This window comes from Scatophagus argus, chromosome 13, assembly GCF_020382885.2.
Source record: "Scatophagus argus isolate fScaArg1 chromosome 13, fScaArg1.pri, whole genome shotgun sequence".
In the NCBI taxonomy this organism is placed as follows: Eukaryota; Metazoa; Chordata; class Actinopteri; family Scatophagidae; genus Scatophagus; species Scatophagus argus.
In genome coordinates, this window is record NC_058505.1 from 4,882,328 (window position 1) to 4,905,553 (window position 23,226).

Genomic DNA, 23,226 nt, shown 5'->3' on the forward strand with positions numbered 1-23,226 from the left:
TCTTTTTTTAAGTAAAAAATAAAATTTGAGACTTCAAGTTCTCTACAATTCAAAACAAAACTCAAGTAAATTAATCCAGTTTGTTACAACTTTATTAATGAACATGGCAACATTTCAAAAGTCAAAACAGTCATTCAGAAAAACAAAACTCAATAGACTGATATTAATACACAGCACATGAAACCATTTTACCTCTAAGGCATGCTCCTTGTTTTGTCTTCTACACCCCCACGAACTGCGTGTTGAAACACTGAGTGTTCTCACATGTACAGAGAGAACAGCCTCAAACAAACAATATGTGACCCGTTAACTACAGAGAGAAGTGATTTAAACTGAACCCCCAATTTACTGCCAATGAAAGTGCATGTCAATTAAAGTACGTTAGTTCCTGTCCTCATCCAACTTTCTAAAGCACATTCCTATTGACTGAAAAGGTTACTGATGAAGGCATTGAAGCGATAAACAACCATTAGACAACTCTGAAAACACTGTGGCATCATGATTTAAAGAGAAAACAAGTCAAGCCGAGCTAAAAACAAACATGTCATCTGACCAACACTTTGCAATCACAGAATTTTTTTAAATTTCATTGCATTGCTGTTTTACCTTATCACTGGAGCTCTTGAACGGTCTACGTTCAGCAGTGGGATTGTGACTCAAAGGATTCCTCCTTTTGGGGACAAACTACGACAGGGCCTGATTTTATGACCTAAGCTTGCAGCATCCTCCAACACTGTGAGCGAGAAGTGAAGGCAGCAGCGTTTCAATGGTAGATTTGCACTGCACTTGAGGGCAGATTCACACCACGACAGATATTAAGAAGGGAAAAAAAATCATGTATTTCACCGTTGTGACCTAGTGGCTGAGCACATTGCTAACTTCTGCAACAGTTTGCATGGCATGCAGTTTAATATACCAGTGTCAAAAAGTTGTCCAAAGCATCAATATACTGTCACTGTCAGACTTACCAGGATGCAAAGATAAGGCCAGTATCAAATATTAAGCACAAAGACAACATTTCCTCATTGAGCCTATACAACAACGTTTTCGAGGTAAAGCCACTTTTTGAAAACTTCATTTAACAAAGTCATTACATTACTCATATCATGCAGTTCAATAATGAAAGCAGATCATTTTAAAGGGCTATTCTTACTTAACAGATCCTGGACATCTCTTTATGACTAGGCATTAATGCATTGAGGCATGTTAAACACAGGTAAGCATTTCTTTGCATGTGTAATTGGTCATGTCACAGGACAAAAATAATAATAAAAAAAACACTGTTTTCCTTAGGTTTCGCTTACCTGTGTTATTGCAGCAGAACCTAAGGTGCAAGGTCTGGGATGACACTGCAAAGATCAGATATATTGCACTGTTTGCCATCAGTGAACAATGCAGTCAGATTTGTTTTTAATCTTTAAAATAGCCTTTCACAACAGTGCTCATTCAGAAAATGTCATGATCAACACTGAACTAGCTCAGAAGCACTTCCGCTACTAGCATTCCACATGCTCAAATAGGACATTAAAGTAATGGCAGAAACCTAAGCATGCTACACTGGAGTTATGCAGTATGACTTGTTCTAAGCAATATGTTGCAATAAATTGGCATTTAAAAAACAGAACAGTCTCAACTAGTCAATGGCACTTAACAAGTCAGGAATTTAAAACCGGGGGGGAAATAATAATAATAAAAAGAAAAAACAAAACATGGACTTCCTTTAACAGTTCCTACCAACAGAGTGCTGACATTCAAACCCTCAGTTCAAAAATCCAACTGGCACTGAAATGCTTCCCACACAAACAGGCTACAAAGCATCAACATACTGTAGAGATTCAAAGTCTGAACGTTGTGGAGTCACACAAGGGGAAATAAGTCTCAGAAACATGTGTCTTAAGCACTAATCCTCTCCTCAGAACAATTCATACTTACCCAGGGACATGGGGGGAAAAAATGACAATATTTGAGAAAAAAAAAACACTACATGGTTTTGCAGTTTGTAAAGCATCAAAAAGAGGCGGGTATCTCGGAAAGTCAGTCACAGTTTTGTACTTACAGTATAGGAGGGCTCAACTGATGGACGAAGACTGCTTAGCCACCCCCGACCCTACAACATCTACGTTCTTAAACTGGATAAACACTAACAGAATGGGCACAGCAAATACGAGGATTTGTTTTTTTGCAATGTTTTTATATTAAAAAAAACATTCTTTGAACAAACAAATTTATACATGTGAGTTAGTTCGCAACTTCAAATGGGCAAGACAAAACGTTTCAATGCATTTTTTTTGGATACAGTGGCAATTTACCTGACTGTCCTGGAAAAAGAACAGCACAAAAAAAATATATATAACACTAAAAATATGCAACATTTCTTGCAACCATGTTTTCTGGGCAACATGTTAGGAAAAAAATACTTGCTTACCGCTTTTCTAAACTTGCCTGTGGAGGAGGAAGTGTCTATCAAGGCAAAATAGAGTGCATACTACCTCAACAATGTCAGCAAACCAAGCAAATATTTAAAACGGGCGCCACAGCAACGCAGCAAATGCATGAGTTACGACACATTTGATATCTGTCGACATTCCCATGACAAACATCTGTCTACTGCTAACGTCAGAGCAATGTCAGGAAACAGAAGTATTAAAAATTATGTCTATCAAAAAGGACGTTTGTTGGTCTGAACCGCTCAGGATCACCTCACGCACGTAACGTATCTAAGAGCCTCATAGACAAGTTGGAGAGAGACAGGACAGCACAACTTTGAGTCAATCTTTTTGGACAGTTCAACCCCCACCCCCGCCCTGCCCCAGTAAAAGAAACAAAAACATACAGAAATTCATCTCAACCCCTTTGGTTTAAGACCACCCCAACTTACCAACACAGGAGGTTTCAGTTTGTTTTATTGCAAAAACACAACAGGCAATAGCATTTTAAAACTGAGATGATTTACATGGTAATGTCTACAGTTTAATAAACATGAGTTCTAACCACATTTAATGTAGATACAGGGGCTGGAATGACCATATGTATAATTACCTCACTAAAAACAAAGCATTTACAAGAAAAAGAAAAACAACAAAAAAAGGATAGAGGACGTGTTCGCCGGGTAATCTGCCATCTATGTGAAACACTTTCAAACCAAGGAAATTTAAGATCTTCATCAAGGCGTCTGCATCCAAACATTTAACAAAGGATTTTGTTTCGACAATGTAGCATTTACTTTATGTCCACTTCACATTACTGGCCCTGTGCAAAGAAATACATAGAAAATACATTGCATGTTAACAGCGGAAACAGTGGACTCAGCTTCCCAAAATTAAAAGTTAAAAACCTGCGTAGGGAGGAAATATTTCTGGTTAAGTTTGTGAAGCTGCTGCAGTCACTGGAACCCTGTGAAACCTGAGGACTGAAGGGGGTTAGGGCACAAAAGAATTGAGTATTCATTGGATGTGGAGGGCAGATTCTTATCGGGGGTGTACCTGAGGGGCTTGTGGCGCTGCACCCATCGTCTGAGGGTTGGCTGTGCCGTAGTACGCGGCCTGCTGGCGGTAGTACTCCGCCCAGGCAGCGCTGTAGTCTGGCTGGCCTCCGGGCTGGGAGGCTGCGGCTGCTGCTGGGGCCTGAGGGGCCGCTTGACCTGGAGGATAAACAAACAAGAGAACCCGTTGGTACGCGTTGGTTTAAGTTGCTAAATTCCTCTTGTGGAAATGCTCAAAACACCTGCAATGTAAAAACAATTTCTCAGATGACAAAACAAGGAAAACCAGGTCAGTGTGAAATCAGTTTTAAAATGTCCTACTTTGGCTCTGTCACCACTATCTTCGTATTAGAAATATAATTTAATCCATTTATTGTTGCTTATTAAGTAATGTATTACAAGCTCTTATAATGCATATTGTCACTAGGCTGTAGTCTCACTCAGTGTTCCACCCACTGTACTATCTGACTAACAGCCCATCAAAAGGGCAACAGCTGCAGATAATTAACATGTCAATCTAATTCTTTGATGACAAACACGCCCAGTTTCTTCAGATACACCACTGAAAATGTCAGAGCCAACAGGGTTTCATTAAATGGAGGTGAAAGAGAGAGAACATCTACCAGTCTTCTATCTTTTCACCGCAGCTCTCCATCGAGGTTTGGGTAATTATTACTTTAAAAAGGGGAGGGGGGGATTGTGGCTATACATATGAGCTACACACTATTACACCACCAAACCCAACACTTTAAGCAGTAACAAAGCTTCAACAGCTACCTCAGTTTAAATTCTCTGAGGTGGAGGTGATATTTGTAAGAAGGGGAACGAACCCAGCACCACTTTCTCCGGGTGGCAGGTCAGAAACCTTCTGACTTTCTGTTGGGCGGCTGGGAGAGCAGCCACTCTACTACAGAGGGCTGCTGGAGGAGCGCAGCCACCCTTCAAACTTAATACTGTGTTATCCCTTTTTTTAAGATGTCATTCGTTGTCAAGGTGATGCATGGTGTACTATTAAAAGACACAGAAAATGAATGGAAGTTTGGGCTTATCCTCCAAATGATCATGACTGCAGTTCTCCATCTGTGCCCTCTATCACAGTGAACCCCACTTGAATCCACCTCATTGTAACTCCATGCAGCTCTAACAGTAGTTCAGCTAACAAACCTGAAATTAACATCTTTATGTGGGGTGTAAAATGTTTAATGAATTGCGGCACTGAGCCTGATTTCAGAGTACCGACCTTGTTTCTTGTAATACTCCTCCCAGGCTTTCGTGTAGTCCTGAGGTTGCTGACTCTGTTGACCTGCAAACAGAAGAGGAAAAAAAACATGTCAGTGAGTCCAAGTGTCTAATGAACTGCGAGACAAATTTACAACATGGACCCTACCGTGCATCATTTAACTCTACACAAACTCAGTAGCAGTAACACATTCATGGCACATGGCAAAACTCTGCCATCAGTGTTGATAAAACCCTAAGATAGTAAAGAAAATAAACTACTCTAAGCTCATTAAAGTTGGGTTTGTGTCGACAGCTCAGTCCTGTAGATAGTCACAAGTGTTGCAGTCTAAACAGCACAGGCGTCAAATGTTAAACCAAGTGGATGCACACTGAAAACACTCCACAGCAGGCCAGCAGTACTGACAAATACCCAGACCTGAAAAAGAAGCCGAATGAATGCCAAGTGGCTGTTTAGACTGTCTTGTGTTAACAGATGTACACTGAAGCTACGTTCATATACCCATTTTCTTGTAATATTCCTCCCAGGCCTTGGAGTAATCTGCCTGTCCACTCTGACCTGCAGCCTGTGGGTCACCTGTTAAAAAAAACGGTACTTGTAATTAGTAAATCATTCTCAGCGGTTTGTCCTCCACCTGCCTGGGTCGAGCTCTCAGCCTAGGGATGGTGGAGGAAAACTATCCTGTCCCTGGGGTAATGTAGAAGTTTAAGAAAAAAAAAAGTGCTCTGCAAAAGCAAAGTCATTCAAAAGTTGAAACCAAAATCAACCTGTTTCTCGTCTTAGCCACATCAGGACATGGGCACAGGACATTACTAAAGCAAAGCTAATAAACTGCGCTGCTCTACACTCAGCTAAACAGTTTCTTCTAGAAGACACTTTGCTAACTGAGAAGGACTTCAGTTACCTTGGCCGTTGGTTTGAGTCGTGCCAGGAGCTCCACTCGTTGGGGTCATGGGAGCCTGTGGCTGCTGGCTGTACTGAGCATAGTAGGCTGCCCACGCTGCTGCGTTGGCATCGGCTGCTGCTTTATCTGGACGCAACAAGCAAGTATTGTTACCAAACAAAGGCCAGGATAAAAGCTATAAACTTAGTTACAGCTGGCCACTATATTATGCAATATGAGTCTGAGTTACTGACTTTTAACTGGCAAAGTAACAAAAGGTTTTACTCAAAGAGGACAACCTCAAAGAGCTTTTTAACTTTTGCCAAACTGATACTCACTTGGATCAGGTTGTCCCTGTTGCCAGTGTGGGTAGCCATTGCCCCATCCCTGAGGCTGGTAAGGCGCAGGAGGTCCACTGATGAGAGACAACAACAATCAGCTCGCCATAAGTTCACCCGTACTTAAGTATTTATGTTATCACTAAGAGCTTTTAAGACTTTTTAAGAAGTAAAAACAAATGGCCACTGGACTCACTGTGGTCCTGGAGGTCCCTGGTTGTATGGTCCAGGGTTGTACGGACCCATTGGAGCCCCAGGGGGTCCAGGGGGTCCAGGTGGACCATGTGGGCCTGGACCTCCATGAGGACCAGGGGGGCCATGTGGGCCACCCATTGGAGTGACTGGACCCTGGAGACAAAGACATTCCCCGGTCAGTAAACAAGATTATGAAGAGACAAACTGTCTTCATAAATATTCCCATAAATAAACTCTTAGTATCTCACCCCAATTTTCTCCTCTACCAGCTGCCTGGCATAGTCGATCTGTTGAGGGGAACCACGAACTGTGAACATCTTGATGTTGGGATCAGAGTTGGGTGGGGGATTCCTCTGTAGTTCGATCCTGGCACCAGACTGCTGGCTGATGCCTTTGATTGTCTCACCACCTGAAGAGTTCAGGAACAACCAATTACCACAACAGTCAAATACTTTCATGTCTACTGAATTCCGTCACTTAAATATTCAACAAAGTGGATCTCTGCTGTGTACTTGCCCTTTCCAATAATCAGGCCAGTCTTCATGGTCGGCACAGTGAAGGTAAACTCCTGCAGGCCACCAGGGGGCCCCATGTTCCAGTTCCCCTGCCCACGTCCACGGCCCCTGCCACCGCCATGTCCTGGAGGCCCACCGGCCTGGACGCTCCTCAGCAGATCAGATATAATTTCTGCTGCATGCTGAGCCTGATCAGGGGGACCCATGATCTGTGCTATTCTGTCTGGTGTGCTGCCATCATCTGGAGGGAGAGCGTAGTCATTAGAGACTATCATGACATTCTGTTACTGGGATTTAAACATACAAGTGCCTTGTAATTGACATAAAAACTTTCTCGTTACACATTACTCCAAAGTCTTTGTGCAGGTCTCAGAAGTTTAGGGTTAGGGTTATACATCAGCTTTTCAGCGTGGTGCATGAGTTTTCATCACAGACCATTCACATTTTCAGCTGTATCCAAATGACATTGCTTTTGGCCAAGCTTGCATCTCAGATCTTTTCATAAACTCACCTGGTTTAAACTGAATCCTGACGCCTGTGTCATTCTGTATCTTCTTGATCATTTCTCCATTTCTGCCAATCACAATACCTACTGCAAACCGAGGAACAGGAACCTAAATAACAGACAAAACCAAAGTTGACAAACAGATTCAAACCCTTGTCTCGACACTGATAAATGAAACTTCTTAAAAATACTCACATCCAAGCTATCTCCTCCAATTCGTGAACCATACTCGCCCCTCTGCTCCCTGAAGCCTTGATCTCTTATCAGCTCCATTACCATCTCTTTGGCTTGCTGAGGAGAAAAGTATAACGAATTACAGAACTCCTCCGCTGGTCTCCATGGAGACAAATAATGAGGCATGTCAATGGCTCATATACATTCGAAAATAAAACAAGCTTCATCTTACTTTACTGTACTGTTCTATAATGTTAGAAGTGCAATGATTCCAGGGACCCACCTGAACTTTAAAGGGTTCTCCTGAAATGCGGAGTGGCTTGTCTGCACCTGTGTTTTGGGGTCCGTCTTGGATCATGACCATCTTCACTCCAGCTCTCTCCTGCAGTTTAAGAGAATAATCCAAAACATGCAGTCTCTGTCTAATGTGTGATCCCGTGTGAGAGACATCCCCCCGAGGACATTAAATCAACCAGGAACTCAAACACTGAATGGACCCTCACCTGAAGGCTTTTGATGGTTTCTCCTCCCTTCCCAATGACGAGTCCGGCTTTAGAGGCAGGGACCATAATCTCCTGGACAGTCATTCCCGGGCCGTCGTTGTGGTTGAATGCTGGGGATGGACGCCCCTTCTCAACAATCTCTGTAAGCAACCTCTTTGCAGTCCTGACGGGAGAAAAGTTACCATAGCATACAGCCTGAAACCTGACAAATACCCTCAAAATGAACATGCTTTCAAAACTAAGATTTCACTTGCAGAAAAAAAAAGAAAAACACTTACTGGATGGACTCTGGTGGCCCCGTTAAAGTGACCGATCTATCTGGCATCCCTCCGCTGTCTGCAACACACAGAAAGAGCAGTTCATGCAAACTATACAACAATAAACCAAACTATGATTCCTCACTATTAATGCAACAGATCTTACCAGGTGCGATCTGTATTTTACATCCAGATTCCTGTTGCAGACGTGATATCTGTTCACCTCCTCTTCCAATAACTGCAAGGGGAAAAAAGTGTTATCTCCAAACAACATCACTGAGTCGATGCTTTGCCGTTACATGTCGGATGGAAACTTACTGAATCCAACCATTCCATCTGGGACCTTGAATTCTTCTGATATTGACCTGAAGACAAAAGAAAGAAAAAAAGCAAGGTAAGTTTTATTATAAAAGATCAAAAGTAAAGACAAAAATATTTTAGAATATTTTAATTTAACTTGAATATCTACCTCGGGGGGCCTCCCATTCCTCCCATTGCAGAAAAAGCTGGAAAAAACAAAGCAAAAACATAGCACATTTTATTTGTTATTTCCAGTTTATGCCAAATTTTAGGCCAATTACTTTCAGTAGGAAATGGTCAAAAATTGGAGCCACTTACCATCATTCGTAGCCACTTTCTTTGTCTCTGGTTGGTCTGCAACAACATGACATAACAACCAGCATAAGCATCTCATCATCCCTACTATCACACTGCTAACACAGTGTTCTTCAGTCTGAAAAGTCTATCAATATCGCCTGAAATATAAAGGGTTAAGGCAAAGGCTGCTGAAAGTATTCAGCTCCAGAAGCCAGCGTAACAATCACTCATACAGTTGGAATATACCTTTAATTATCAGCTTATTAAGTACACATATCCTATCCTGATAGAAAGCTTACCTTCTTCAATGTTAAATAATTAATTTTTTGTTCAAACTTCTAAAGAAGAGATGTTCATTCCCCTCTAGGGGCCTTTGGAGGCTTCAGTTTGTTGTGCTGTGTATAACTGCGTTAAATGTTTCTAATATTTTGTCCACTCTATTCAAAGTAATTGGGGAAGACTAAATATTAGACCTGCCACTCATCTGCACCACCGTTCAAGCACAAAACTAAAACATCCAAAATGACAAAGTTGAGTCAGACCTCTCTGAAAATGCTTAAGTAAAAACTGAACATCACGATCTTAATGAAGGCAGGGTGTATTGTGGGGTTGTTGCATTAGTCTTTACAATGTTTACCTATAGCTAGACATACCTAATAAACTAGAAATTCACTGGATAATGATGCAATTTGAGATTCTATTTATAATTACATACACTTTACTGATTTCAAGGTGAAAACCCTAAAAATCAACAATAACACAACCTGTACTGATCGTATAATGACTCAAAATTCCCATCACCCATGCCTACATTTTTAAATTAAATATTTTTTTTCTCAAACATACCAGGCACAGATTTGAAACAGCTGTGAGGACAGAGAGAAAAATCTCATCCAGCTCTTAACACATGCAATAACTCACAATCTGCACAAACTAAAATTGAACATTACTAACACGAAAATGAACTGCTGATAACTGCATTAACATACAGAATAATGAGACCTATTACAGGAAATGCACATTGTTACAATTACAGTATTGATGTGGAGTTAATGAGGTACAAACATTTCTAGGCAAACACAACTTGGTAGCAGCTAAAAACACACAGGCAAACACTATCAAGACTTGCATTGAATCGATTTGAGTCACTGACCGATATTCAGGTTAGGCATGGGAAAATACCCACCAGCGTCCTCCAGGGGCCTTTTCTGGCCTCCGTAACCAAATTCACTTGTTGGGGGTGCCGCAACGCCATCTCCGCCGATTTTCGCTGCAATCTGAAAAACAAAATAAATAGCAATATGTTAGATTCTTGTTTAATTCCTTGATCATATTTCATGCGTGGAGGATAAGCACGCTGGTTGAGGCCTATTGCTACAGTCCGGAAGTCTGGACCAACAAAGGAAACCGAATACTTGCACTTTTCTTATCACTCAAGTCATGCTGTTAACCAATACAGCGCGCTGGTATAATAATAATCTATAATCCTCGTTTAATTTCTATATCCAGCGATGATTGCGTCCGTTTGACATCTGTTTTCACTTTTGCAATGTGGCGTATCGTTCACGTTAGCTAGTCATCATCGGTTAGCTTAGCTTAGCCTGCCGCGATGCCGTATGTAACAGCAGCGATACTCAATTTCTAGTCCTGACCTCGAAATTACTTTTGGATTTAAAGATCTAGTAGTTGTATTACCTGTCGTGCTCGCTGTAGAGCATCTTTAAAAGCATCGTTCATACCACCACCAGCGTTAGAAGACGGGGGAGCCACGCTGCTGTAGTCAGCCATATCTGCTGCTCTATGCTCTTCTCCTCTTCGGCGCAACAAGATGGCGGGTTACATTCACAGGATGTGGACGGGGAAACTCGCGGTCAAATGATTTCTCGCGATAACAATCACAAAAGTCTTTGCTCAATCTGCTGGTACCTACTTGCGATTTTTGAGTTAACTGCTCCAAGTTTGTAACAATTGGTAAAAAATTATGGTTAAGCCGTGGGGCATGGTTCCCGTTGCTTTGGTGTGTCGTTGTATAATTTGCTTTAAGATATTTTCTCGCGAGAATACACACCACCACGAACAGTTTGGTCTTGCCATCAACACAAATATTATATCACTTAACATTAACTTCCATCCAAAATACTGCATTTATAATGTGACACTGGTTGGTATATTAGCAGCAAAATATACATGAAAGCAAACGTAGTTATGCAGGTAGAATGGACCTTATCAGAGTCATGCTATTATAATGTTATAATAACACTTTTTAATGTTACTGTTGACATCTACAACAAAGCATCATATTTTAAAATTGACTTTGCATGAAAAACTGCAACTTATCTACAGCCATCAAAGCACATTTACTGAAAGTAAGCTAAAATAAAAAATACTTTACAGTAATGTACACTTGACTCTAAATTGTATCAGTACAGTAATAGGCCTACAGCACTCTAGTAAAAGTAAGAGTATGCAGAATTTCTTATATTACCTGACATGAATGTCCCTTTGTAGCTGATTCTTCACAAGAAATAGGCTGCAGGCCTATCCATCATTGCAAATGTTAATTGTTTTGTTATCTACAGCTTGTTCTAGTGTTCTTTTAAGGTATTTGCAGTTCAACCCATCACACAGACACAAATAAAAAATAAAAGATGCCCATGATTAAATAACATTTTATTGCACAGCTCATACTTCAACACGTTCACACAGCCCATGACTGATGGCCATTTGTTACACCACTACAATTTTGAGTCAACCATATATCAGCATTTGGTGTGGTGTGCAGTATGTGCAGTACTTTTAAAAAGCTACAGATTTGTTAAAGGTTGAATCACATTATAATGCACATCTGGCAGATTTAGCTTCCTGTTGTTTTTGGATGTCCAGTTAACATTAGTGAGAGCTTTTCCAGGTCAAATCTCTAAAAAAATGTTTTTTAAAATCAACAGTTCAGCACACAAAGAAAGCAACCTGTTCGCTACATTCAAGACTCCATTGAGGAAAACAGGTTTTCAAAATTTCTAGTTAAAGTGTAGTTTATCAGAGCACATGGAATAGCCCTGACGAAGCTGGCTCCCATTCCATTATAATATCCTCTAATTCCACGTCTTTTATATATCCCTATAAGTCCTTGTAATACACCTGAAGCTGGCCGAGAATCTGAGCTGAAAGCTGGAAAACAATATGTATGGCACAAATAAATAAAACATCTCAAAGTTTTGTAAACAATCTCAAATGTGTGACAGAAAATGCAAGAGTTTACCTTGTGCTTGCTGCTGGGTCCTGATCACTGCCAGTGGGTAACTGGTCATTTGTCCAGAGGCAAAGGCCACAAAACTGAAGAAAAACAGTTTGGAGTCGCTGTTGTAGGCTGGATCACTCTTTGCCCAGTTCATGATTGACTGGAATAATAAGCACAGTTAAAGACAGCACCTTTCAGGCAAACACATGCTGGACTTGAGCGATGTGCTGTCGTACCTGATGAACTGCACACTCCACACCTGCGTAGGGGATCATGCAGAGGATGCTGGGCTTGAATCCTCTGTAAAAGGACGCCATCGACTCGTGTCTGTAAATAGATTGGGCGCATGTCATAACACCTTTGTAGGTACCAGCCTGCTGCAGGTTCAACCTAACCTTCAGCACCTGAAAGGGAGATAGGATGAGAGAGAATACTAAAATCAATCTCCGTTGATACACTTACACATTTTTTAACAGTTTACATTTTAAAAAAAAAAAAATTCAAAATATTCACTGATTAAAATATAAATGACAACTTTCATTCTTAACATTTACTATTTAGGAAATGACAGTTCCAAACCCTTCAAGTGTGCAGGGATATTTTTTTTTATATTTTATATGTACATTTCATATTTTATGTGATTTTATGACTCTGTTCCTCCTGATACATCCAAAACATCCAAGTGCATGATATCTTTTAAATCTTTTAGAATTATCCTCACAGCATTCTCCTTTCTTTGCAAGAATCAAACTATTTTATCATATGACATATTGACATTTAGAATTTGTACTAATCTATGTTTTTAACAATGTTTAGCTGTTATGACAGAATAGTGGACAGGGCAGAAAGTTAAGGCATTCGGACCTGCCACTGATCTCTGATACCTCTAAAGGGTAGAAGGCGGCGTGAGCAACGGCACCTGAAACACAACCCAAACCGAAACGCTGCTGCACCGTCAGGGGCTCCTGCGTTCTGTCTTGGGTGTACACCTTCATCTGGACAAAGTAGAGGAGCTCAGTTACAAATAAGAAACTGGTACATCAATCATTCGCCCTAGAAATGCGTCACCTGGGCGTAGATGAGACACTGCAGGGTTGACTGTGGCGTTCCTTTCAGCATGTTGACGGCGTTGCCTTGCCACATCGATCGCAGGCCGCCTGCATTCATCTCCCGAAAGCCTTGAGCGAAGGCCTTGGATCCATGAACCTACAGAGGAAATGCGTTCATATGAGTCACTTTCAAAGGCAGACACAAAAATTACAGGGTCTTACATATTTCTTTTACGGTGACAAAACACAGAAAGTAACAAACACATGACATTGGTCAGTGTCAGCTGCAGAGGAACATTACTGGATGAAGTATAAGTGCACTGAGACCCATAAATCCTTTGTCCATTTTCTCTCTCATACTTGTTAATGATATGCCACATGCAGCAAACTGAAGGCTCTGCCACTATCAGGAAAAGTCAAATTAAGACAAGGTAGACCAGCCGATAGCAGGTTATCTATACTCCCCAACACATTAAAGTAAAACAGTCTTAGCAATTTTTTATTCTAACACCAGGTTGTTCATTTGAAGAAAAAAACCCCAAAAAAAAACCAACATTTGATGATTTTATGATTCATACAATTATCTACTGGGGAGATGCAAGCACAGAAACCAAACCATATAAAATAATATTTGATCAAATCCTGCTGAAAGGATGGGGCTGACCTGAAGTTGGGTCTTAAGGCGGTCGATAGGAGCCGTCACAGTGCGGGACACAGCATCTGCCAGTCCCGCTGCGAGAACAAACGTCCTCCACGCGGCAAAACCAGACTCCTCTTCGGGGAACTCGATAGGCATTGCACGACTCTCACCCACATCAAAAACCTACAGACAGATGAAATGGGCAATTACACTTAGTGTGCTTTAATGACTGCAGTATTACTCATGCTTAAGTGGACAGTGCATGCATCATACCTGTGCTGAAGTGTTGTAGCACCAAAGTGATGTGGCTGTGAGATCTTACCAGACTGTGTTTCCACGAGGACACCAGCTCCCCGATGTTGTCCACAGGGTTGAGGATGACATGATGAAGGAATTCACCCCAGTCCACTGTCATTGAACTGTCCCTGTCCATCCTGCAAATATGTGGCTTCATCACACAGGAATCTTAAGGTGTGTATTTTCTCATCAAACTGTGCCCAAAGCATCACTTTACAAAAAGGCACACTGGAAAAGCTGCTTGTAATGGCTTTGTTGATCAGCAGCAACTGATTGGTGACATTTGGATAGATTGGGACAGAATTTGGGCCACAAACCATTCATTTAGGCTTTTGTAGCTGCAGGTTTGTATCAGGTAAAAAAAACTCATCAATAACCGTACGTAAACCGTAAGTTACTGTATTGCAGTATGATGTGTATGACCCATAACCAAGACAACTTATCAACCCACAGGTACACCCCATTGTACAGTGATGCCAAAACTGGAAAGCACTAACGTAATGAGCAATGAAACGTGCATTCATGTGTTTCAAACCAAGCTGAACCCAGTACTACAACTGTTAAGGTTTTTATGGTCCACATAAATGAATGTTTGTTTCAATGCAACAGTGAATTCTATGAGGTAGTGGGCAAAAAATATCTTACATTTGAATTATTTTTTTTGCATTCGGCTTTGATATGACCACTCCTAACTCCTTAAACAAACATATGATGTCCTCCTGGTCAATCACTCCTAATCAGAGAAGAAATGCACAGAATTACAAACACATACTGGCACTGCTCTTCCACTTAAACTCTGCCAAGCATCCAGAGATGGCTGTGATACTGTCAACTCGAGGAGTGCAAAGGTCACAGTCTGCAGTACTGTGTGGTGTATTGTCTGCTGTTTACCATAAACAAGTCTTATGAATGCTTGTCTTTCCTGTTCGACCTTGTATTGTCAAAGAATTAATATACATGTTTTTTATTAGGAATCTGCTCAGGTTGAACTGCTTATCTTCTACATCAGCACTTTAACGCGCTGTGTTAAAGGAGAATAAAAGAGGAGGTGTAATGTTTTAAAAGAAGTTCAGAATCATTACACGGTGTTGCTAGTCTGCATTCAACAAAGCTATTTTACTTTAGAGCATTTCGTCATGCTTCCTTGAGAAATACAGCATTTTTCAGGAGGTAAAGCTCTGACCACTCACCGCACTTGTTCTTGTCAAGGTCATGAAAGTGAATTTTCCATTTCCTCTCTCGGTCCATCATGTAGCTGAGGAACTCTTTATAATCCAGCAGGCCATCTTTGTCAGTGTCATAAGAATCAATGATATTCTGGGAGGGGAATAAACCTCTTCAGTTAGCAGGTTTGTGGTGACTGGCACGTCAGTGAAGAAATGGAATTAGACCCTGGTAGACACAGTAGATACTGATAGCAATAATAAAAAGGAAGTATTATAAGTGATATGAACATCACCTGGACCTTGGCATCAGCTGAGAGGATCCCATGCTTCCTCATTTCGCTGTGGAGCTCCGCCACCGATATGAAGCCATCCTTGTTTTGGTCCAGCTTAGCAAATAAACCACGGAAGTGATCCATGGTTCGGTTGCAAAGGAGCCCCAGACTAAAAATTAAGCTGTAAAAACTGCAGCCTGAGTGCACGCAAGGAGACAGAAAGACAATGCATTGATAACAACGAGAGGTGACTGACCTGCAGCTCTGCTCTGACGCTGACTCATTGGCAGAGCTCAGTGCGGTGGTGCAGTTAACGAAGCTCACTCTCGCCGCGGTACAGCAGGTGGCGCTGTGACTGCAACAGTTCAACACCACCACCATCGTCTTCAATCATCACAGCCCCCGCCCCGTCCTTCCTCTATTTATGGAGCTACTGAGTGAGGATTCGTACACAGGAAGGTTATTGTAATAACAAAAGAAAAATGCAGTATCAATGTGCAAATGCGTTGAAATTGAGTGTTTGGGTCCAGGCAATGGGAGTGACCTGGGCAGGGAGCCAGTGAAAGACACACACACACACACACACACACACACACACACACACACACACATTTCAGTCAAGTACAAAAAGGAAAGATTAAAAAGTAGAAAGTCCGGTGCAAGCAGAATGTGTAATAATTTAATGCTGAACAGCGTGTAGTACAGACTCCAGTGCAGAACAGTGAGGAATGAAGAAGAAAGAAGAAGAAGAAGAATCACTTTATTGACAGTATATATATATTGTGGGGTGAAGTGCCTTGCTCAGGGGCACATCAGCCGGCTAATGGAGGGGGGGGGGCAGCTGTCAGGTAGTCCTTAATCCACGCCACCAGATGTGGGACTGCTCCCATCTCTGTCAGTTTATCTCTGAGGAGCAGAGGCTGGATGGTATGAGATTGTTTTGGGTAGGACTTTATTATTTTATGACCAAACAAATACACAAAATTCATCCGCATATACCATATAGACAGAAGAAGCGGGACAGCTGCCCATTACAACAACAGGGACTTTAATGACATCTCATTGTAAACACACAGACAGCTTTGCAGCTCTAACAGCTTCCACTCTTCTGTGAAGGCTTTCCACAACATGTTGGAGTGTTTCTGTGGGAATTTGTGCCCATTCATGCAGTAGAGCATTTGTGAGGTCACACACTGATGTTGGACCAAAAGGTCTGTTCCAGTTCATCCCAAAGGTGTTGGATGGGGTTGAGGTCAGGGCTCTGTGTGGGCCAGTCAAGTTCTTCCACACCAAACTCATCCAATCATGTCTTTATGGAGCTTTGCTTTGTGCACTGGGGCACAGTCATGCTGGAATAGAAAAGGGCCTTCAACAAACTGTTGCCACAAAGTTGGAAGCATAGCATTGACCAAAATGTCTTGGTGTGTTGAAGTATTAAGATTTCCTTCACTGGAAGTCAAAACAGCCCCATAAAGAGGTCTGTCTGGATACTATTGTCTGTATAATGTATAAGAAGAAGCACCAAATTATAGATTCAAACCAAGAGACCAGACCATGAAAAAATATACAGTAGGCTACTGTGCATATCACCAGTGATAATCTTATATAGACTAATAGATCAGAAACCTCACATGATAAATTACAAAGTGGACCCCTGGGGGGCGCAGTGTCTTGTAGAGGCTTAATCTTAACCATAAGTGATGATCATTTTGGAGACGAGCTGCAGAGGTGAGCTTGCTTTCCGTGAAGCACATTTTCATTAACAGATTTATTTATTTATCCCACCGGCAGCTCGTCCCGACAGAGCAGCTGACACGCACCGGAACCAGATTTATTCCTCGTGTTGAACTTGACGTCGGCGCTGTGGATGCAGGAGAGGCAGCCGTGGCTATTTAAAGAGGGTCATCCAGTCACGGATAAATAGCAGAGGGTCCACGGCGTTGACTAACCGCCTCTAAATGGTTTTCCTCCCGCACTGTGTGTCTGCCCGTGGCTTCCCGCTGCTCATCAGTCCAGATTGAGGCCGATTCCGCTGCTGTGTCAACCAGCCATCCGTCGACCAGACAATCCACCAGCTCCAAGGGCTCCTCTCCCAGCCTATTTGTTTGTTTCTCATTTACGGGAGTACGTGGAAAACAAAATGGGCAAAGATTACTATAAAACGCTGGGGATCACTAAAGGAGCCACGGACGAGGATATTAAGAAAGCTTACAGAAAACAGGCGCTGAAATGGCACCCGGACAAAAACAAGTCTGCAGCCGCCGAGGAGAAATTTAAGGAGATCGCTGAGGCATATGAAGTCCTCAGTGATCCGAAGAAAAGAGAAGTTTATGATCAGTACGGAGAGGAAGGTAATGAATCGCAGTTCTATTCCCACCTTCGGCATGCCGCTATAAGCCCCGTTATAAAGCCTGGCTGGATGTAAAACACAGCTGGCTTTAATTCAAGTACACTCACTGCAGCCAGCAGGCCTAGAGAACAGCTGTTCAGTAGATTAGAACAGCATTTTGTTATAGCTGTTACACCAAACCTGCTGTCATTTGCCTCAGTTATCAGAGAAAGAGCCTGCAGGGCCTGCCATCATGTCATTCACTCATTTTCCCTAAAATGTGAGTGCTGTAATAGGAAAATAATTAGTATTTTTGTTTATATGAAAGTCTTTGTTTACAGTATGTGGCCCCCACAACTGAATATATAACATGAAAATGTAATATTCAGTCCAGGTGGTGGTGATGGGTGGGAAGCATGTTTGATGTGAAAAAGACCACAGATCATCTCTTTATGCTTGTATCAGAAGATGGCACACTGGGCTTTTCAGGAATTGATCATTTTACAGAGGAAAGAGTACATGCTGAACATCTTCAGGAAGGGCTGTATCAGTGAAACAAGGTGTTCTCCTCCCACCAGGATAAACTGGAAATGTATGCTAGTAGAACCCCAAAATGAAACCTGAATGTGCGTAGGCTACAATATGGCTCCTTTAAAGGCTCACTTAAGCCATGCAACAAACAGAGATAAAATGTTTACTTAAAAATTGGAAGATATTGAGTGTATTCTCAGAATTATACCACAAAAGACTCTAAAGTATATCACGATTTGATTCACTATTATGACAGGCAACGTGTTGCTACGGTTTGCTATGTTGCTAAAAAAAATGAGACAATCGACTGTTTATTGATTGAAATAATATAAGACAAAACCCCGAACTTTCTGAACGACATTGACCAATTAACTGGTCCAACTAATACTCATTTTCAGAATCAATCACCAGTGATTAATCGGTTAATCATTGGTGGATGGTTGAAAAATACTCATTACAATTCCTGTAGCGCTTATGATGTCTTGTTTTGTCTGATCAACACTCAAAAACCCAAACATTTTCAGTTCACAACATTGTTAAGACACAGAAAAACTGTGATTTCTCGCATTCGAGAAGCTGCAGTCATTTAATGTTAGATATTTCTGCTCTTACAATCACATAACGAATAAATGGTTTATCAGAATAGGCAAATAGGCAGAGTTGTTGCAGCTAATAAAGTGTATTTAATGTGGATTGGTCACTTCATGGCGTGCACCCAATGCTTGGATTGGATCCTGTTGGCATAAACTCTCCCACTGCTGAGTGTCAGTGTTAGCATGACTGATCATTTCTTTTGCCCATCAGGTCTCAAAGGAGGAAATGGGCCCACTGGTGACGGACAAGGCAGCACCTTCACTTACACCTTCCATGGAGACCCTCACGCCACCTTTGCCACTTTCTTCGGAGGTTCAAACCCCTTCGAGATCTTCTTTGGACGTAAAGCCAATGGACGAGATGACGAGGATACGGAGGTGGATGGAAATGACCCCTTTGGCTCCTTCACCAGCTTCAACATAAACGGATTCCCTCGGGACGGGCACGTCGGGCTTGGAGGTCAGCAGCGGCGGAAGCAGGACCCGGCCATCATCCATGAACTGAGGGTCTCCCTGGAGGAGGTCTTCCACGGCTGCACCAAGAGGATGAAAATCTCTCGCAAAAGGCTAAATCCGGATGGCAGGACCATGCGCACTGAGGATAAGATTCTCACTATCGAGATCAAGCGGGGCTGGAAAGAGGGAACCAAGATCACATTCCCGCGGGAGGGAGACGAGTCGCCCAATACCATTCCTGCCGACATTGTTTTCGTCATCAAGGACAAGCCACACCCTCACTTTAGGCGGGAGGGCTCGAACATTGTCTATCCTGTGCGCGTGAGCTTACGACAGGTGAGGCGTTTTCTATTTCAGCACCCACTTCGACCGAGTGTGGCGGTATTAATAGAATCTGATAGATGGGTTAGTCACACACACAGGGTAGAGTCAGAACAAGCTCACATTTATCTTAAAGTGCTGCCTCAGAGCTCAGATGCTCCAAAAAACCTGGTCACAATCAATTTTGCTGTAGGTAGTTTGCCCCAGCAGTTGTTTTGCCTGAATGAACATAGTACTGGACTACACACACACTTTGGCTGTGCACTTATGTAATCCAGATCATCAGCATTGAGAAATAGGAGCTGTATCACAAGAAGGGCAGAGAGGCAGTGCCCGCCCACACACACACAGTGAAAAGATGTACTTATATGGTTCCTCCTACTCTCAGAAGTAGATCTCACTGCCTCATCTCATATTTTAAACCAACTTTTAATCACATTAAGTGCTTCCAATTGCAGAGCTCATTGGCATTGGTCATGAAAATGGTCTTTTCTGTTAAAACATACGTGCCACCATTAAGTTTGATAAAATTATTTCAACCCTGGGACCACTTGACCACAAGCTTTTTCCTTCGGAGCTTTCAGTTGCATCTCATAGCCTTCATTGAAAAGACATGAAAATGTTCTAGCATTACATCCAGCACCAAAGATGATCTTTGAAGAGGGAGATTAGGAACACCTGTTATCACCTGACAACAGCCGAACCAACAGCTGAGCAAGCTGTTGAACTCTGTTGGTGTGGTCTGTAGACCGGTTGAAAGCTCTAGAGCAGCTCTTAACTGGATGTCAAGTTGAGTGCATGTGTCATTTGCTCACTGGTGAAATATCTATGGTCTCGTGCATGTCTGCAAATAAAAATACCGCAAAACACTGCAAGGGTAAATTCAAACCAGAGATATCTTATGAGCATGTTTGTGCTGATGGTACAGTCTGCCCAATTCAAGGTTAACTGTCCACCAACACAAGCTTCAAGGGCTGAAGAAACTGAATTTAGAAGGCAGTTTGGGTGGATCAGTTGAGGAAATAAATTTGCAAGAGGACTCTTTTGAAAAATGTTTGTGATAGGTGTAAAAAAAAAACAAAAAAACACCTTTATGAGCTGTTATAATCATATACATTTTTTAAATGGTAAAACATAGATATGTCCATATAGGCAGAGAATACATACTTCATTGCTATCTTTACCAGCTGGATCGTATCGTTTCTTGTTCTCACACAACAAATATCTGTCGTCAGGTGATTGTGAATGATAACAAGCGAACTGTGAGCGCGACTAACAAATTTAGTTGCGCACTGATGACTTTGGCTTCTTGAGATGCACAGCAACGGACGATAGTCAGCTGCTTTGAATATCAGTTTCGTTATTGTAGATGTGAATTTTGCACTCTGGTGTCCTATCTCACCGTATTGCCAACACTGTGTCAGCCGCTGAACATTCATGTGATATTTTCGTCTACTGTACGTCCTGTGTGGGTTGCTGTTCTCCCGATTCTCGCTCTGACTTCCACATTTTTGTCTTTCCAGTCGTTGTGCGGCTGCTCCGTCACCGTGTCGACGATAGATGGGAAGACGTGCAACATGAAGATCACGGACGTCATCAAGCCTGGCATGAGAAAGACTGTCGCCGGGCAGGGGCTCCCCTTCCCCAAAAACCCCGAGCAGAGGGGGGATCTGGTGGTGGAGTTTGACGTGAACTTTCCTGACAGTTTGCCCGGAAACGCCAAGGACGTCCTGAAACGGCATTTACCTACCTAAGACGAAGGACTGGGGGAGATAACTGCATGACAGCGCCCGCCCTTGTAAACCAAACACACACACACACACACACACACACACACATACACACACACACACGTGGGCAGTGCTGACAGTTCATATGGACCTCCTACTCACAAATGTGCAATTTCTATTTTTGAGCTAGTGGTGTTTTTATAAATACCATGCATGCTGCCAAGTTGATATAAGTGCAGGTGAGAGACTGTCTGGGCTGTTGATAGCTGATAATTACTCATTTTATGTACGTGGGTCTTAGCCACAATCACTTTACCTTTTTCTCTGTCTGAAATGTTTGGTAGTAAATGAGTCTACAGTTGCCAAAAAAAAAATATATATATATATATTCCAGTGATCCTGGGGAAATTTGCAGTGCCAAACGTTCATTTTCTTGCTTTAATTTAGATTTTACAGGCTTCATTACTGACATGTTTCAACTTCTGTTCATGATGATTTTGACATGACGAGATACGAGCCTCAGATCGGAGGCTCTCTTCTAATTTGTGTACAAATTGTTGGGAAGGAAAAGCTGCCGAATGAACTCAGTTGGATCGTCGTGTGTGCGTTTTAGAAGCTGACACGTGAAGATACTGAACTTGAATTTTAAAATAAATAAATATTCCCACATGAAGTGGTCTGGAGCTGTTTCGAGTTTGGGGGAGACAACTGACGACACAAAAAGTGCATCAACAAATATCACTCAGGCCTGTTTATAGGCATAGCAATGTTATACAAAACAAGCTCTTCGGACTTATATGTTAATACTCAAATGTGAATATTTTGTTCTTGGAAAACTTACACAAATGTCTGCTGTGAACAGATATTTATTTAAAAAAAACTGCCTCGACTGAATTTAATGCTTACTAATGGCAGAACTATGAATGTGTAAATATAGCTGTCTGGTCTCAGCTGCTGGCTATCAGCTGCCAACGCAGAGGCCTTTACGTTTTCCCACCAGGGGACGCCACATCACTCATCGTGGCTCAGGGGCCCGCAGAGGAGGTGCTCATGTTAAACAGAGAGGGCCCACTTGGGCTGCTGACGTTCGCGCTCATTAGCTTTTAAGCTGAGACCAGCAAAGACAGGATATATGAGCTGCTTTTTACATGGCTGTGACGTGCATTTATTACATATATATTTTAACTTTAACGTTTATCAAAATAAGTATATTTTTCTTAACACATACCAAGGTTGGAAAAATATCTCTCCATTACTCTGGCCGTCTGTGTCTTGTTTTAAAACAAATGTCACTTTATTTTCTGGACCAAAAAATAAATAAAAAAAGATGGAGACCTCTGGATGCACAAAATATTCCCTTTACCAGCCAAGATGTGTATAAACCAAATGTTAGCGATTTGTGCAAATGATGAGTCACTGTTATCCAAGGAGGGAGGAGAGTAAACACACCTGCTCCTCTTCTCAATGTGTGGCTTCGCCGGCCGAATGTGAACACAATTGTGGTATCTGAAATAGAAAGGAGTTTAATTACTTCTCCTGTGTTTTTTCGCTGTGCTTCATCTGGGATCACGCTTAGCAACGGCACCATTCATTGGCTAGAGATGTATAATTTTAAAAACTTTTTTCATCCTGATGTTACACTCAGGTCATGAAAATGTGAGTGCTGTCTGAAAAGGTCATTTTTAGAAATAACCTCTTCGATGTTTCATTTTGAGTGCAGACTCTTAGAGAGAGATTTGCAATAAAATACATACAGTACCCACTAGCTTGCAGCATTTCTTTCTCCTTGTTACAGTACATGTATACTGCATATAAAGCTTAAATGCACTGATTCAGTAGACCATAATGTACTATGGATGCATTTGGATGTTGAGGTCTCATAAACAGATCTGTTAGTTTTTGAAAAATACTTTAAA

General features: G+C 41.9%; 3 protein-coding genes across 8 annotated transcripts; 1 reads left to right on the forward strand and 2 right to left on the reverse strand.

Annotated features, from left to right (window-relative positions):
- Nucleotides 1-74: 74 nt before the first annotated feature.
- Nucleotides 75-10,570, reverse strand: fubp1 (far upstream element (FUSE) binding protein 1). Of its 5 annotated transcripts, XR_006845005.1 has the most exons (21): nt 10,384-10,569; nt 9,842-9,965; nt 8,710-8,745; nt 8,561-8,597; nt 8,410-8,456; nt 8,258-8,329; nt 8,113-8,170; nt 7,835-7,997; nt 7,615-7,713; nt 7,353-7,448; nt 7,164-7,266; nt 6,654-6,893; nt 6,386-6,546; nt 6,139-6,290; nt 5,943-6,019; nt 5,626-5,751; nt 5,223-5,297; nt 4,722-4,784; nt 3,483-3,640; nt 1,305-3,249; nt 75-733 (listed from the first exon to the last, which is right to left on the reverse strand). XR_006845005.1 is itself a non-coding variant. In XM_046407594.1 (20 exons), exons 1-20 carry the CDS (start codon nt 10,474-10,476, stop codon nt 3,241-3,243), a joined length of 1,989 nt encoding a protein of 662 aa, XP_046263550.1. In that variant the 5' UTR covers nt 10,477-10,569; the 3' UTR covers nt 75-3,240. The 5 variants fall into 5 exon arrangements, 4 of the variants coding, with proteins under 4 accessions (XP_046263550.1, XP_046263551.1, XP_046263552.1 ...); XM_046407594.1 differs by having other exon boundaries at nt 75-3,249; XM_046407595.1 differs by having other exon boundaries at nt 75-3,249; nt 9,875-9,965; nt 10,384-10,565.
- A 769-nt stretch (nt 10,571-11,339) lies between these two features.
- Nucleotides 11,340-15,719, reverse strand: slc25a24l (solute carrier family 25 member 24, like). Of its 2 annotated transcripts, XM_046409700.1 has the most exons (11): nt 15,607-15,719; nt 15,372-15,531; nt 15,103-15,229; nt 14,558-14,645; nt 13,938-14,049; nt 13,640-13,798; nt 12,995-13,132; nt 12,811-12,921; nt 12,163-12,330; nt 11,948-12,086; nt 11,340-11,856 (listed from the first exon to the last, which is right to left on the reverse strand). In XM_046409700.1, the coding sequence occupies exons 2-11, from the start codon at nt 15,492-15,494 to the stop codon at nt 11,669-11,671; spliced, it is 1,353 nt and encodes a 450-aa protein (XP_046265656.1). In that variant the 5' UTR covers nt 15,495-15,531; nt 15,607-15,719; the 3' UTR covers nt 11,340-11,668. The 2 variants fall into 2 exon arrangements, with proteins under 2 accessions (XP_046265656.1, XP_046265657.1); XM_046409701.1 differs by lacking the exon at nt 15,607-15,719 and having other exon boundaries at nt 15,378-15,597.
- A 1,310-nt stretch (nt 15,720-17,029) lies between these two features.
- Nucleotides 17,030-23,072, forward strand: dnajb4 (DnaJ heat shock protein family (Hsp40) member B4). Its single transcript, XM_046409556.1, has 3 exons — nt 17,030-17,701; nt 19,015-19,595; nt 21,104-23,072. The coding sequence occupies exons 1-3, from the start codon at nt 17,491-17,493 to the stop codon at nt 21,332-21,334; spliced, it is 1,023 nt and encodes a 340-aa protein (XP_046265512.1). The 5' UTR covers nt 17,030-17,490; the 3' UTR covers nt 21,335-23,072.
- The last annotated feature ends 154 nt before the right edge of the window (nt 23,073-23,226 follow it).

Coding starts and splice junctions, on each gene's coding strand:
- fubp1 (XM_046407594.1), bottom strand. CDS start 10,476: ATGGCTGACTACAGCAGCGTGGCTCCCCCGTCTTCTAACGCTGGTGGT. Junction 6,894..7,163: donor CAGGATTCAGTTTAAACCAG/GTGAGTTTATGA, acceptor CTCTCCCTCCAG/ATGATGGCAGCACACCAGAC. Junction 5,752..5,942: donor ACAGGGACAACCTGATCCAA/GTGAGTATCAGT, acceptor TGTTGCGTCCAG/ATAAAGCAGCAGCCGATGCC.
- slc25a24l (XM_046409700.1), bottom strand. CDS start 15,494: ATGGATCACTTCCGTGGTTTATTTGCTAAGCTGGACCAAAACAAGGAT. Junction 13,799..13,937: donor CCTCGTGGAAACACAGTCTG/GTAAGATCTCAC, acceptor ATCTGTCTGTAG/GTTTTTGATGTGGGTGAGAG. Junction 13,133..13,639: donor GCCTTAAGACCCAACTTCAG/GTCAGCCCCATC, acceptor TTTCCTCTGTAG/GTTCATGGATCCAAGGCCTT.
- dnajb4 (XM_046409556.1), top strand. CDS start 17,491: ATGGGCAAAGATTACTATAAAACGCTGGGGATCACTAAAGGAGCCACG. Junction 17,702..19,014: donor TGATCAGTACGGAGAGGAAG/GTAATGAATCGC, acceptor TTTGCCCATCAG/GTCTCAAAGGAGGAAATGGG. Junction 19,596..21,103: donor TGCGCGTGAGCTTACGACAG/GTGAGGCGTTTT, acceptor TTGTCTTTCCAG/TCGTTGTGCGGCTGCTCCGT.